The sequence below is a fragment of the Erinaceus europaeus genome, chromosome 13, assembly GCF_950295315.1.
Source record: "Erinaceus europaeus chromosome 13, mEriEur2.1, whole genome shotgun sequence".
In the NCBI taxonomy this organism is placed as follows: Eukaryota; Metazoa; Chordata; class Mammalia; order Eulipotyphla; family Erinaceidae; genus Erinaceus; species Erinaceus europaeus.
Genome location: NC_080174.1, coordinates 62627850 through 62644211, shown reverse-complemented (window position 1 = coordinate 62644211; position 16362 = coordinate 62627850). Strand labels below are relative to the sequence as shown.

At 44.8% G+C, this 16362-nt stretch overlaps 1 protein-coding gene across 3 annotated transcripts in view; it reads left to right on the top strand.

Annotated features, from left to right (window-relative positions):
• The window catches only part of KDM4A (lysine demethylase 4A), a 55460-nt gene that overhangs the window by 33129 nt on the left and 5969 nt on the right, over positions 1 to 16362 (top strand). For all 3 annotated transcript variants that reach the window (XM_007535283.3, XM_016193521.2, XM_060206060.1), the window contains exons 12-18: positions 4289 to 4409; positions 7531 to 7712; positions 9268 to 9472; positions 9883 to 9959; positions 10796 to 10851; positions 13700 to 13808; positions 14083 to 14268. In XM_007535283.3, the coding sequence (XP_007535345.1) occupies positions 4289 to 4409; positions 7531 to 7712; positions 9268 to 9472; positions 9883 to 9959; positions 10796 to 10851; positions 13700 to 13808; positions 14083 to 14268 (936 nt within the window). The remainder of the gene's footprint in view (positions 1 to 4288; positions 4410 to 7530; positions 7713 to 9267; positions 9473 to 9882; positions 9960 to 10795; positions 10852 to 13699; positions 13809 to 14082; positions 14269 to 16362) is intronic.

The window sequence follows — 16362 nt, the reverse complement described above, 5'->3', positions numbered from 1 at the left end:
CTATATTGAGCCATGTCAGTATTCAGAAGGATTAAAAAATATATATATTTATTCATGAAGAAGACAGAGAGAAAGAACCAGACATCACCCTGGTACATGTGCTCCTAGGGTTTGAACTTGGGACCTCATGCTTGAGAGTTGTTCTTTATCCCCACTGCAGTCCCCTCCCCCCCACTACTAGAAAGATTTTTTTTAATGTTCTGCATTTAGGTATTAGAAAATCATTATGTAGGTGATAAAAAGATTTTTTTTGAGGAGTGTGTGTGTGGGGTGGGGTGTAAGAGGCAAAAATAGAAACTCATTTTCTTTTTTTAATATTTAATTTGTTAGAACAGAGAGAAATGGATAGGGAAGCAGGTAAAGAGGAAGGAAAGGAAGGCTAGAGAGAGACACCAACTGACCTGCAGCACTGCTTCACCATTTGTGAAACTTTTCCCACTGAAGGTGGGGACTGGGGCTTTGAGCCTCTGTCCTTGCACATGGTAATATATAGATGTAATCAGGTATGCCACCACTCGGCCCTGAAGCAGATTTTCTTGAAGAAGAAGTTATTACTTCCTACATTTATGAATTGTTTTAATTTTAAAAAGCTGGATGGGACAGTAGGTGAACTTAGAATGGAGGTTCTAGGAGCATAGGACAGTGGGGGTCTAGGGGCTAGGTGCTGGCTTAGGACAGCAGAGTTAGGGTTGGAGTTATTGGATGTGTGTAGGTGCACAGTGGAGGATAGCAGTTAAAAGGTATATGAGTGTGATTTGGCTGGTGAGTTTAGTTTGGGGTTCAGTGTGACTTGCTTGTAAGTTTGGCCATTGCGATGATTTTACATAGATCTCAGCTTTGGAAACCACTAGAAGGATATCCATGGGCATGGGTTAGCAGACCTGTTGACTATGTGTGGAACCTGAACAGTTGTGTGATGGTGGTATACCTTGATAGAAGGTGAAAGAAAGAGAAGGGAAACAAGATGGGCAGCTAGAGGTTTTGGCAAACCGGGCAAGGACAGTGTGTCCCACAGCAGGGAAGGAGAAAGATGAGAGACAGAGAAGAGCAGGAGCCCAGCGATGTGAGTGGGGAAGCAAGACGCCGAGGGCAAGGGGAGGCCCTGGATCTCAGTCATCTGAGCCGTTGGGAGGGAGGAGGGTACTTAGCACAGGTGGAGTCAGAAGCAGATGGCAGCAGATATGCTTGCTCTTAACAGTGGCAAAATATACATGCATAAACTCTTTTGCGTACATTTCACCTATTCGTTTTGTTGTGTAGCCATGACTATGCTGTACGATTTTTGAGGTGGAAAGAGATCTCTTTGGTCTCTCTTGGAACAGTCCCAAGAGGTCCCTAACTCTGCTTATTGCATCCATCTTCAAAAACTAAGGAAAGTAGGGACTTTTTGTTGCTCTCCATCGATTTCCTTTTCACTTAGGCGTTCCTACAGTTCTTTGTTCATCTTTTAGACGCTTGGTTCCCTTAGCTATAGTTAGCATTGGCTAGTGAGGAAGATGAACTTAGAAACTGGTCCTGTGCCACATTCAGCCTTGCTGCTTAAGATTCCAGCATGGTCCCCAGGGCACAGTACAGGTCATGAAACTTGTGTAAATGTGAAAGGAATGAATGGAAGTTTAGTTTTAGTAATGAATGATACCAGGATTAATTGATTGGCTACAGTGGAGGACTGATGATTCAGGCTTGGGGCAGATGCTGAGTCACTTTGTCTATCCCTGGAGAGGTCTGATAGCCAGTGTAATTTTATTTGTAGACACCTGGGTTTCTAAGAGTACCCATGTGTCCTTCCCTCCCTCCTTTCTAACCATCTAATCTCCTCTAAGGTATAATTTGCACCTCTGGCTATTCAGCTTAAATACCACAGACTTGGGTCAAGGGCCTGAGTAGACAACTGGTTGTTTGACTGCTAAGGTACTAAAGCCTTAGATTTTTCACTTAACTGCAGACTGAGCCACAGTAATATGTGTGTTGCAAAAAATTCTTACTAAGATGCTTTGAAAAAATGAATTCACAAAATAGAGTAAGAAGTTGATTTTCTGGGGGCCAGGTGGTGGCACACCTGGCTGAGTGCATATGCTATAGTGCACAAGGACCCATGTTCAAACTCCTGGTCCCCACCTGCAGAGGGAAAGCTTCGTAAGTGGTGAAATAGAGCTGCAGGTGTCTTTCTGTCTCTCTTCCTCACTATCTCCCCATCCCTCTCAATTTTTCTCTGTCTACATCTAATAATAAATGAAAATTAAAAAAAGAAAAATTGATTTTTCTGTGTAGGACAAACCTCATCTGGAATTGACCTTGGCCCCAGGTTCCTCATGTTAGAGAGTGAACCAGAGATGATGAGAACCTGAACTCCAGCTTCATGGTGTCCCACCCTATCCTCACAGAGAGCCTTGTAGGGGTGCCCCCATCTGCCAGTGGGTTGCTGCTTGTCCTGTCTCATATAGCTAGTTGGTTCAACTGGGATTTGAACCTAGTCCTTTCTATTAAATTTTAAGGGAATTAGAAATCGGAGCACATTTCAGGGGAAAAGGCAGCACCATGAGGGAAGGGTATGGCTGTCCTGTAGCAGAATGTGGAGAGATATTTAATATTGGAATAGATTGGGTGCTTTGGGCCAGAGGCAGCATGATGGCAGTGGTAAAGCACTTTAGACTTACCTCTTTCTGTCTGTGTCTTAAACTCCTTGAGGTTAGAGATCATGTCTTGCCCATCCGTACATTGCACCAAGCAGGGTAGTAGGCATGCATGTTGGGCAGTAGGGGGAACAAACAAAGGCAGTTTCTTCCTTTTCCGAAACTATTCTTCTGCCACTGATTCAACACGAGCATTACGTGGACCTGTAAAATGCTGTCTCTGCTTCCTGCCTCTGTTGTATTTTATCAAGTCACCACAAATGTTGAGTCTTAAAACAGTGCAAATTTATTATCTAGTTTTTTTTTCCCCACCCACAAATTAAAGTAGCACTGTATTATGATAAAAATAAGTTTCGGTTGTACTTCTAGTTCTGCCTGGTAGTGTAACTTAACAAATGAAACACTAGTCCTGTGGACTTCACATGCAAATAGAAGAGCATAAAAGGACATTGACTTACCTTTCTAGATTCTCTAGTCTGCCTGCATTTCTTGGTGCAGTGAGCGTTTGAAGCTTTCCGCCTGCTGGCTTGAACCTGGGTCCTTGCACATTGTAACATGTGCATTCAACCAGGTGTGCCACCACCTGGCTCCTCTTTTGTATTCTTTGGCACTGTAGTTATCCCCCTCCTCATACACCTCCTCCTCTTAATGTCTGTATTCCTCTTACTTTTGCTTCTGAATGTCCTTTTGTGCTCTTCTGTTTGCATGTGAAGTTCATAGGCCTCGTGTTTCATTTGTAAGTTACTGCAGTGCTGCCATTTTCTCTGCAGTGCTCTGAACCTTAGTTTTTTTGTCACAGTTGCAAAGTGGCTGTCTTCCAGGCTTCCTTTCCTTTCTTAATGGATGTTGCTAACCCCATGTCTCCTAATATCAGTATAACCAAATTTTAACTGTGTTGATTAGATGGAAAGATTCTGATGGGGCATTTCTGATTCAGACCTGTACATCTTAAATCTAATTACAATTGTGCTGACAGTATGTAAGTGCAGCATTAAATCAACTTTCCCCTTTTGCAGTTGGACCGTAGTTTTCAGTGTGCTTTCTCTCCTGGCTGATGCTCACCCCTGGCAAACTGGGAGTGAGTCGTATCAGTTAGTGCAGATAGTGTTAGGATAAAACAACCTATTTTACTTTTAGTGGGTTAGCAGCTCCTCACTTGTTTGAATTTCTTAGCTTTCATAGCTGAGTGGTCAGCTGCCTGGCACATTGTCACAGGTGCTGTTGGCATTCTTGTCCAAAGAAAGGGCACCTGGGCTTCTCCAGGGCTGTCAGGTGCAGTCTCATGACATCGAGCACAGGGGGTGTGTGAGGCGGTACTTTAGAGCTAGAATAGATTTATTTTTGGTGTCTTTGTTTCAGACTGCCACTGAGAAGGCCAAGGCCCATACTTATTAGGCTCAAATTTTGCCCTGAGATTATTACGTAATTCTTATTACAAGATACTTGTCATTTTGGCTTTTTCTAAGACAGACATTTTCCTGTATGTGTGTATATATATATATATATATATATATATATATATATATATTTTTTTTTTTTTCTTTGTGTCTTCACTGTGCCTGCTATTCCCTTTGGTTCTCTTTCTAAGACTGATTTCTGCTGTGTTACCAAGTTGAAGTAAGACCAATTTTATTTCTCCTTAATGGTTTTCCCAGGCTGCCGGTGAATACATGTTTTCCCTGGAGGAGAATAAGAAATCCAAGGGCCGACGACAGCCCCTAAGCAAGCTCCCTCGCCACCACCCTCTGGTGTTGCAGGATTGCGTCAGTGATGATGGTAAGTCTCCTCTCTACTAGAAGGAAAGCAGCTCACTGCATTGCCACTTGTTTTGACAGGGTGTTGGGAGGCTGTGCTGAGGGACAGAGGTAAAATTGTGGCTCACTTGTTCTCCCATATGGTCTTTAACTTGGAGGAGGTAGAAGACTAATGCTCTTTCCAGGATAGCAAATCTCCTGGGTTTGATTCCCAGCACTACTTGTTCTTGATTGATGTTTCGGTACACCCTCCCAATAAATAAGGAATAAATCCTCCAAAATAAGCAAAAATCTCACAGGGTGGTGAGGCAGACTGACAGGTAGAGAGATCTAAAGAAAGAAGATGTTAATCCAAGCAGAGGGCAGAGTAGAATGAAGTAACTCTAAAGAAGCAGGACAGAATGGTGTATTTAGAAGAGCTGCAATCAGCTAGCTTAGTGTATACAGAGTTACAGGGCCAGGCCAGGGAATGGTGAGGGATTAGGACTGGGATCAGAGTGAGGTCGACATGAGGATTGATTATTAGGGTGAGGCTAAAGAGTGGGGATTCATCAGATATTTTTGTTTTAATTTATCTGGAAGCTCATGCATGCATCCTTTTACTGCTCCCTGTCCTGCTTTTTTTTTTTTTTTTTTAATTCAGAAAGTGAGACAGAGAAAGGGAGAGAGACCACAGCACTGGGACTTCCCCTGGTACCCTAGCACTCTCCCATGCAGTGCTAGCAGTTGAACCCGGACAACATACTTGGCATGGCACACACTTTCCCCATTAGCTGTATTTCCAACCCCACAGGAGCCTTTGCGTGCTTTAAGCTGTGGGTCAGCCTTTGCATGATTTAAATTGTGGTCAGATTCACATCAGAAAAAAATGCTCCTAGGGATTACATCTTGAAAATGATGTTGAGATAAACATTGACATTTTAAATGGTTTCTGGACTTTATGAATTGGGTTTATGATGGATTATCTTATTGACTAATTTAGTTATTTTATTAAGTGGTTAACTAGCAGAGAGAAAGGGAGGGGAGGTGGGCGGGCCAGAGCCAGGCTCTTTAACAGGTACAGTGTCATGGATTGAACTCAGGGCCTCTTGCAGCCAGTGTACTACTTTCCAGCCCACTGTGGAGGATACTTTTGTTTTTGTTTACTTGTATAGATAGAGACAGAGAGATGGTGGCACCTAGGGCTGAACCTGAGTTGTACACAGGGCACAGCAGTATACTATCCCAGTGAGCTATTTTACTGGCCTGTGGTGGATAATTGTAAATGTCTACATTAATCTCACTACTCTATAGCACCCTTCACTGAGGTCACAGTAGAAGCTGCCAGATCCCTTAAGTTAACCATGACAGCAAAGTTAGGTATTTGTTTCTCTGTGCTGAGCTTAAATTGCCAGAAATGAAAAAATAAATGGGTATGTTCCAGCTTTCTCCTTGGGCTGCTCTGCATAGCTCTCTAGGGCCTCTTGGAAAGCAATTCTGTCTGGGAACAACTGAGATTGGAGGGTTTGTAGCTGGGGGTTGGTGCCCACAGACAGTTAGATGAAGTGGTCCCTGGAGATTCTTCATGTGGCTGGGCCAGCATTGAGTCCTTCTGTCAGCTGCTCCATGCTTGGGCTTTTCTTGACATATGCTTGGACATGAAGGACATTGCAACTCAAATTTCTCCCATTTCCCTACTTTGGGGGACAAACATCAGCTTACTGTGATAATTGCTGCTACTCTTACCAATGGTAGACCCTTCTCACAAATAATCTGTTTTGGGGTTCTCCTTGACCTTGCTTCCTTCCACCAGCATGTGCAGGTAGTGTGCTTTTACCATTCATCTTGATTTGTCAGCAAATCTTTGTGTATCCCTTCTGAGAAGATGCACACCCAAAGGGGAGTTTTCTTCTCCAGGCAGCACTGAGAACTGTGAATAGTGTGTTCTGATTCTAGAGCAATTAAAATACGAATGTGTCATGTAGGCCAGGGTTCTGTGAAGGATCAGAAAATTAATATTCTATACTTTATATATAGACCTCATATCTCCGTCTGATACATTTTTTTTTTTTTATTGCCACTAGAGTTATTGCTGGGGCTCTATACCTGCACAAGTTCACTGTTCCTGGTGGCCATCTCCCCCCCCCCCACACACACACACCCCAAGACAAAAATTGATAGGGTAGAATGAGATAGAGAAGGAGAGGGAGACAGGTGGTGGTAGCACAGTGGGTTAAGTGCACATGGCCTGAAGCGCAAAGACCGGCATAAGGGTCCCGGATCAAGCCCCTGGTTCCCCACCTGCGGGGGTGGGGGGTGTGGGGGAAGGCCTGCTTCACACGTGGTAAAGCAAATCTACAGGTGTCTGTTTCTCTCTCCCCTTCTCTGTCTTCCCTTCCTCTCTCAATTGTCTGTCCTATCGGGCAATAACAACAACAAAAATGGGCTCCAGGAACAGTGTATTCGTAGTGCAGGCACTGAGCCCCAGTGATAAACCTGAAGACAAAAAAAATTGCCATTTTTCTGTATCTTTTCCCCTTGTTTCCCTTCAGAGGAACTAAAGGGAAAGTGCTCTCTTTTTAAAACGAGTCCAAGAAGTGGTCTAATGAGTATAGTGTTAGACTTCAAGTACGAGACTTTGAGTTTAATTCCTTAGCACCACATGTACCAGAGTGATAGTCTGGTCCCCTCCTTCTCCCTCTCCCCTCCCTCTTTCCATCCTCTTCCCTTTTCATAAGTCAATAAATGAACTAATGGATTTAAAAAGAGAGAGAATCTTAACAGTCCTGGGAGGCTGCACAGTAGATAAAACCTTGGTTATTTAAGTGTTCATTCAATTCTTATCATCCTACATGCCAGAGTGTTAACAGATTTAAAAAAAAAAAAAAACTTCAGATATTGACATTTTGGAGGCAGCAAGTAATAGTGATGTTTGGCTTTGCTGCCCTTTAGCAGAGGGCTTGAATGCTGGTAGAGGTTAGAGAAAGAGCCATAAGCATGGCTGTACAACATGCAAGGATTGAAGTCTACTGAGCGCTACCCCTCTCCGTTGCGTCATCGCCTTTAGAATGTTTAGTCCCTCTGCAGCCAAGAGCTTGTCTGCTCTCTGGGTAGAGCCACAGGTGTAAAGGACTGGGGCTGACTGACACTGCTTCCTCCTCTAGAAACATCTGAGCAGCTGACCCCTGAGGAGGAAGCTGAGGAGACAGAGGCCTGGGCCAAGCCACTGAGCCAGCTATGGCAGAACCGGCCCCCGAACTTTGAAGCCGAAAAAGAATTCAATGAGACCATGGCCCAGCAGGCCCCTCACTGCTCTGTCTGTATGATTTTTCAGACTTATCATCAGGTAAGCCTAGCCTCCCTCCAGAGGAGCAGGCAGGTATAGGTTTATAATGGTGGTCTAACGGTTTAGATTTAATGGTAAGTGTATAGCATGTCACTGTCTTTGAGAAGAGCTCACTTTCTTTTCTTCAGGCAGATAGCCTAGTGATGGGGGTTTCCACTGAGAAGACTTTGGGACAGAGTTGAGCATGGGCTGCTGGGGGACTCCTACTCTCCTGGGTAGGGCTTGCAGTAGGCTGTTCTAGTCACTTATTCCTTCCAGACTGGAGGACTGGAAGTGTCTCCCCCCCCCATTTTTTTAGTTTAGTTTTTTTTTTTTTTTAAATTTATTTATTTTTAACAGAGCACTGCTCAGCTCTGGCTTATGGTTGTGCGGGGGATTGAACCTGGGACTGCACGAGAGTCTCATTGCTATCTACCTTCCGAGAGTTTGCTGTTATGCTATCTACCCTCCAAAAGTTTGTTTACTGTAGTCTGAACTTCACTTGAAAAGCCAGGTCCTACAGCCATGTCTCTTCCTTCCCTTTAAGCAGTGGGTCTTAGTAGCAGAGGCCCCGTGAGAGGGACTGAATTCAGCTGTAGCCTTCCATACCTGGACATTTCATGCCTTTATCCTGGCTCTCTGGGCTCAGCTCTGGATGTGCCAACAGTTATTCACATCAGCACATGCTGAATCACCAGCTCATTTTCAGCTAGGTCCTACTGGCCTCCAGCTCCCTGATGGAGGTTAAAGTGAAGTGGCCACTGCTGAGCCTGCCAAGGCTCCAGGTTCATACTTGCCAAAAGAATGGAACCTCAGACCAACGTACTTTGGATTAGCAACTTTCTATAATTTTTCATTGACAAAAAGCAAGTCCAGAGAACCCTGTGTGCCCTTGTCTGTGAGGCGAGCAAATAGGCTGGTTGCACTGTCAGCAGATCTATTGGCAGGGACTCAGTTTCATCTGTAGCCTGGACTGCGGTTGGCATATTTCTGGGACCTGTCTTCAGAACAGAGATGATGGTGCCACCCAGCGGCAGAGCCAGCAGTTATTCTTAGTCAGGATATTTGTCAAGGGAAGAATGTTGACCTACTGTTCTTTCTGAAGGGAGTCGGGGCCCTACTTGGGGTTCTGTCCCATGTCAGTGCTGCAGCTCAGATCACTGCCATGGATCACAGGAGGAAGTTAGTGCTGACCCACTGGGAGCACCTGCTCCGGGTGCTCTCCCCGCTGGAGACACCCTGCGGTGCAGCACATTGGGATACCCACAGCAGCAGCCTAGCTGCTAACACCTCAGTGCATTTTATTACCACTTGGTTTGGGAAGCTAGAAATCCCAGTTGCCTTTCACCTCGCTTCCTTTTCTCGGTTGTCCCTGAGGGGCCTTTGTTTGATGCTGCTGTGGGAAATTGAATTTGAGTCATTAGAGGTAACTTCAATTAGCAGCTCTGGGATAATGGCTGTGCACTCGGGAGCCATCGCCAGAGTCAGAACTCTTAAGCCAGCTTTTTGTTGGCAGAGCACAGGTGGAAAGCTGAGAACACGCACTCACTGAGATGTGCCCTCGCTCTCTCCTTAGGTTGAGTTCGGAGGCCTTAATCAGAACTGTGAGAAAGCTCAAGATGTATCCCCTCAGAAGCAAAGGACCAAGCCATTGATTCCAGAAATGTGCTTCACCTCAACGGGCTGTAGCACAGACATCAACCTGTCCACCCCTTACCTCGAGGAGGATGGCACCAGCATTCTTGTTTCCTGCAAGAAGTGCAGTGTCCGTGTCCATGCTAGTGAGTGCCTCTCTCCTTTTCTCTGTCTCCTGTCCAAGAGTCTGGGCCATGACACTGTACGTCTTTACTCTGTTGGCCTCCTCCCCAAATCCCTGCGTTGTTCCCCCTTTTCCTGTGCAAAGACTACTTAATAGATTCCTAGGATGTGAGTCTGAGTTCTTTGTGACTCATGCTATCTTCTTGATTGCAGGTACCAAGTGGGCACTAGTCCTAGAGAATCTAGTTTCTGATCTTGTGACACTCTAGGCCATAGTGTATTACTGTGCCCTGGGGACCCTTACTCAAGAATTTAGGGGTTTGTATAAGACTTGGCTGTAGCTTTGAAAGGAACTACATGGAAAAGAGTTGACAGATCTACATTCTGATATTGGCTTCTGGGTTTAACTTGCTCATCTGGGTCTTGCTGTTAGGTTGCTATGGTGTTCCCCCTGCAAAGGCTTCTGAAGACTGGATGTGTTCTCGGTGTGCAGCCAATGCATTGGAGGAGGTTAGTGCACCTGCAGTGTTCTTGTCTTCCACCTGGGACTTAGCTCATTTGGGCTAGACTACTCCATATGCCATTATATCCCCAGCAGTTGAATAGGGCCTGGTACACGGAGCCACCAGAGTGTGTAGCATAGACTAAACCCCCACAACAGCAGAGGGGGTTGTTCCCCTTCTATGATAGGGCAGGAATGAGTTCTGATAGCTTTTTATGCTCCATTGTGCTAGGAGCCCAGGAGAAAGACACAGTGCGTATGCTGTTGGTCCTTCAAGCTTGAGGTTCTGAGATTAGATCCCCAATATTGCATATACCAGAGTAATGCTGTCTCATTAAAACAACAACAACAACAACAAACCTTAGCCATTGAGTTGGGGCAACAGAATATGACCAAGATGTTCATCTTGCAGATTTTTATTCATTTCCTTTACACCTCCTACCCACGTTTCCATTTGCTTAGAGATTTGAGAGACTGGGTGGGGGTAGATAGCATAATGGTTATGCAAAGAGACTCTCATGCCTGAGGCTCCGGAGTCCCAGGTTCAATCCCTTGTACCACCATTAGCCGAAGGTGATCAGTGCTCTGGTTTAATAAGAAAGAAATGGGGGGGGGGTGTAAGTAGCAGTGAAGAGGGTTAAGTTAACTGGATGGTTGGTGTTCTTTACCCTCAGGGACCTCCCTAGCTTCAATAGGGCAATGTTGGTCACGGCCGTGGAAGCAAAGCTCCCTATGCCATCTAGCTGCTCTAAGTTGAGCTAAATTGCCCAAAGAAAGTCAAGGGATGATCAGATTGATTATTAGTGACCTGGTGGTAACCACTTTGTCTCCCTTTCCTTGGCAGGACTGCTGTTTGTGCTCATTACGAGGAGGGGCCCTACAGAGAGCAAATGATGACAGGTGAGTGTTCAGAGCAGCGCCTTACACTCAGCTATGAAACAGCTGCAAAGGCTCTGCAAGGGCAGTGATTGTTCATTAACATGACCGATGAGGACTGGGGAAAGAAACATGCTATTTGGATTTGGGAATAGCATCTTCAAAACTTTTAAAAAATATCAATTTATTCCCTTTTTTGTTGCCCTTATTGTTTTATTGTTGTAGTTATTACTGTTGTTATTATTGATGTCATCATTGTTGGATAGGACAGGAGAAATGGAGAGAGGAAGGGACGACCAAGAGGGGGAGAGAAAGAGAGATTCCTGCAGACCTGCATCACCGCCTGTGAAGTGACTCCCCTGCAGGTGGGGAGCTGGGGGCTCAAACTAATATCTTTACACCGGTGCTTGTGCTTTGCACCACCTGCGCTTAACCCACTGCAAACTAATTTCTAAAGTTGGGTGCCACAGGGAGCCAAGAAGTCCCACATCATCTCACCTGTAGCTTACCCTCTAATCAGATGTAAGTAGCACCCTCCTCTTGGAAGACCTGGGGTCAACTCATGGTATGAAGACCCTTGAAGATGATGTAGGGATGTCATCTCTCAACTTTGTTCCTGTTAGGCCTGGTGCAGAGCCAGCCACAGCCACAGGCTATAGTGAGTACTTTACCATAGGCAGTCCTCCATCGAGAATCTCTACTGTTTATACCGAAGCTAAGGGCATTGGGACACCAAGGAGATCCCAGCCAAACCTACCCACAAAGAATCGAATCTATAGAAGTCTCTGGGCATCTTAGTGCATAGTTGGGCTTCTTGGCTCTTAGGGAATTTGCTTTCAATGAGCTGAATCTCTGTGACTAGACTTAGTACTTTTCTTTCTCTCTTTTTTTTTTTTGGATTTTTTTTCTTTTCTCTTTATTTCCTTTTGTTGCCCTTGTTTTATTGTTGTAGTTATTATTGATGTTGTTATTGTTGGATAGGACAGAGAAATGGAGAGAGGAAGGGAAGACAGAGGGGGAGAGAAAGACAGACACCTGCAGACCTGCTTCATCACTTGTGAAGTGACTTCCTTGCAGGTGGGGAGCCGGGGGCTTGAACCAGGATCCTTATGCCGGTCCTTGTGCTTAGCACCATCTGCGCTTAACCCGCTGCGCTATCGCCCAACTCCCGACTTGGTACTTTTCTGTTCTGAGGTAGAAATGTAAGGCAGATGAAATTTTTTCTCTAGAAGAACTGGATTTCTATAGAAGATTGTTCACACAGGTAGCTGTTGGGCAACCTGTGGTGGGTATCCTGTGCATGTCTGAAACTTACTTTGAACATGAGGTCATAAGATGGTCCGATCACATTTTTGTCAGTGGTTCAGCCATGTGCCCTACAGGTATCCCCCCCCCCCCCCCCCCATAGTTCTCACCAGGATAGATGGCTGTCCTACTGGCTGGCTGCTTCCACTCTTAAAAGCACTTGTTAAAAACAGAACAGAACAACTACTTGCTGTGACCTGGAACATGGCAGTGGATAAAGTATTGGACTCTCAGGCACGAAGTCTTCTCTTCCATCTCATCCTCCTTTTTAATATTTATCTTAATGAGAGAGATACAGAGAGAGGGAGATCAGAGCACTGCTCAGCTCCGACATATAATAAGTGCTGGGGCCTGAACCAGGACATTCACAGCTTTAGGCATGAAAGACTCTTTTTAATAACTATTATGCTGTCTCCCCAGCCTCCAAGCATGAAGTCTTGAGCTCAGTCCCTGATATTACATCTGTCAGAGGGCTGCTTCGGTTCTCTCTCTCATTCCTTTAGTAGATTTACTGAGGGGGGAGGGGCAGGGGCAGAGGGGAGTTTCAGGGCACGTTTTGCCATTACTTGAGGGCATCTTGTTCTTTAGCTGGAAGATAGCACCGTTAAGTTCTTATTTTGAGTGGATATGGTTTTGCTTGAGCTTCTCACCTGTACTTAATACTTGTTTTTAAAAAAATTTTTTAATTATATTTATTGGATAGAGACAGCCAGAAATCAAGAGGGAAGGGGGTGATAGGGAGAGAGACAGACACCTGCAGCCCTTCTTCACCACTCATGAAGCTTTCCCCCTGCAGGTGGGGACTGGGGGCTCGAACCCAGGTCCTTGTGCATTGTAATACATGTACTCAACTAGATGCGCCACCACCCGGCCCCCTCTAATAATTGTTGTTCTGCACTTTGGGACCACATAAATCTGTTCCCACTCTCAAATACAGTATTGTAGACAGCATCCAAGTCCAACAATGTGTAGCATGATTTTAATAGCTTTCAGCATTTTAATTGTTTTCATCTTGATGTGTGTCAATTACCCCAAAATGCTCAGAACTTTAATTCTCAAAGGATGTCTATCAAACATCTGCCAGAGTACATGGTACTCGAGAGAGACCTTAAAGAATTAATTTGATGAAGAGTAAGATAGGAGAGAGTTCTGGCAGAGGCCTAGAGGAGAGAGCTGTGATTACTGGTAGATTGGAGCACACTTAGAGATAGCGTGAGGAAGCACACTTACTTAACTTACTGCATGAGGCCTGTATAAGCATTAATTTTCTCTCATTCCCTGAAACTTGCCACACCCCATTAAATGTGTTACTGCTCATTTTGCAGACTGTGAGTTAGCTGTATTAGAAACATGAATCTGCTAGCACAAGGCTGTGTGGTTAGGGCCTATATCCACACAGTGTGGAGATACTTCTTGTCTCACTGGTGTCAGGCACTTGCTGGTGGAAATCAGTTCCATGTTGGATAAAGCAGGAAACACCATCGGCAAGGCCACATTCAGTCAAAAAGGCAGCAGCACCTGGGAGCCAGAGGTGACAGAGGTAGTAAGTAATCTTTTGTCTTGACAGGTGGGTCCATGTGTCATGCGCTGTGACAATTCTGGAGGCGAGGTTTGTCAACATTGCAGAAAGAAGTCCGGTGGATGTGAGCAAAATTCCCCTCCCCCGCTTCAAACTGGTAAGGAGACATGGGCTTGGAGACGCTTTACATAATGACCATCTTCACAGTGAACTTCTGAGGGCATCCTCTGCTTAGCCTAGTGGGTTTTTTTTTTTTTTTTTTGTGATTCTCCTCCTGTGACTAAAACTGCTTCATAAGGATCCCTGTAATCAGCCACAGTTTAAATAAAGGCATGTGTCCCTAATCTGTAGGGAGGGTGTTGATGTTGGGATATGGGTGGGTAGACAGTGGAAGTGCCCACACTGTTCATTCCTGGACTCATGTATTATAGAAATGTATCTTCTGTAAGAAGCGGAGGAAAAGAAATGCTGGCTGCTGTGTGCAGTGTTCTCATGGCCGCTGCCCGACTGCCTTCCACGTGAGCTGCGCCCAGGCTGCAGGAGTTATGATGCAGCCAGATGACTGGCCTTTTGTCGTCTTTATTACTTGCTTTCGACACAGGATTCCTAATTTGGAGGTGAGGGGAGGATGAAGGTTGAAAAGTTAGCTTCCAGGATAAAATATATATTTTCCAGTTCTGTAGGCCATTAATCATGTCAACAAACATTTCTTGGAGCAGTCAATTTCCACCTCCTACCTTGTAATTCCTGTCCCAGTGACACCAATCTCGTGGTTGATTGCTTTTCATACTGTATGCCTAAAGATCCAAAATGTTATTGGTTGGAGTGTTTGTTACTTTGCACAGTGTTGGGGACAGAGCAGAAACTGTAAATGCTGCAGACCATTGTGGGGACCATTCAACAGCCACACAGCAGGGAATGTTGCATGTAAACAATGGACCTAGAGCACAGCTCAGAAGAATATGTATTTAAGACTGGTTCTGGGAAAATGTGATGATTGATACAAGAAAGGCAAGCCAAATAATGAAGACTGTCTTAATTATTTCATCTCTTTCCTATTAGATGAGGAAATTTCTCCAATATTATGATTTTTTTAAAAAAGATTTTTTAATTCCCTTTTGTTAACCTTGTTGTTGTTATTGATGTTGTCGTTGTTGGATAGGACAGAGAGAAATGGGGAGAGGAGGGGAAGACAGAGAGAGGGAGAGAAAGATAGACACCTGCAGACCTGCTTCACTGCTTGTGAAACAACGCCCCTGCAGGTGGGGAGCCGGGGGCTTGAACCGGGATCCTTTTGCTGGTCCTTGTGCTTCGCACCATGTGCGCTTAACTCGCTGAGCTACCGCCCGGCTCCCCGATTTTTGAGCTATCTTATTAAGTCATTCTAGAGGGGGATTCAAGGAATAAGAATTTGCTGCAGAGAGAGTGGTTATTCTGGAGATAAGAGAGATTTGAAGTATTTAGAAACAGTAACTGCTGTTTTATAGCCACAGTTCTATGTGCTGGAAATATACCAGCAAGTAAGTTAAAACTGTCCCACACATCCTACAGCATATAGGACTGTTGAAAAGACACATAGGAATCAGTATCTATATAGTATACCCAGTGGGAGAAGTAGAAAGGGATGGTAACCAGCAAGTTGATAGTGCATGCAAGGAAGTACATGTGCAGATACTGAGGATCCACCTCTATGCTAGAGAGAACAACAGCACAAAATCGCTGAGGTGGGAACATGCTCATCACACAATGTTCAGAGACCAGCAAGGACACCAAGAGGAGGTGTGGTTGTAATACCAGTCATAAAATGATGTCATCACATTTGCATTGGTGACAGAATAATTAGGTAAGAAGAGGGTACCAGGCTTGCCCTCTTCATATTAAGGAATCATTTGTCTAGGAAACCACAGACTTCATAGTGAATGTATATGTTGTTGTGTGTCTAGGCTACATGCATTAGTAGTAGGTGCTGTTTGCTTAATTCCTGGCAACAGTATCTTCACAAAATTCTACTCTGGGAGTTCAGGGATAAGATAGATCTATAAAGAACTAGGAAGGAGCTGGATATCTGGAAAGAGCCCACACACACACACACACACACACACACACACACACACACACACACACACACACACACACCTCTGCTTGTTTTTAGTATGTTTTATTGGATAGAGACAGAAATCAAGAGGGAAAGGGGAGATAGAGAAGGAAAGACACCTGTGGTACTACTTGGCCACTCTTGAAGTTTCCACCCCTGTAGATGGGCCTTGAACTGGGGTACTTGGCATGGTAGTGTATGCGCTCAACTGAGTACACAACCATTCAGCCTCTCAACTCCTATCTTTTTACTTTGCCATCTCAGTGCTTATCCTGCCCAGGTAAAGATGAACCCATAAACTTTTTTTTTTTTTTTAATTGATCATTATCGAGAAGTCTGTAGGATACGAGCAATACCACCGGAGTTCCATATCCCATCCCTTCCATTAAAAGCTTTCCTGTTCTTTGTCCCTCTGAGAGCATGGACCCAGGATCATTATGGGGTGCAAAAGGTGGAAGGTCTGGCTTCTGTAATTGCTTCTCCATTGGATATGGGCGTTGGAAGGTCAATCCATACTCCCATCCTGCAATAAACTCTTTTGTCGACTGGGAGACAGTATAGTGGTTATGCAAAAAGACTATCATGCCTGAGGCACTAAAGGTCCCAGGTTCAATCC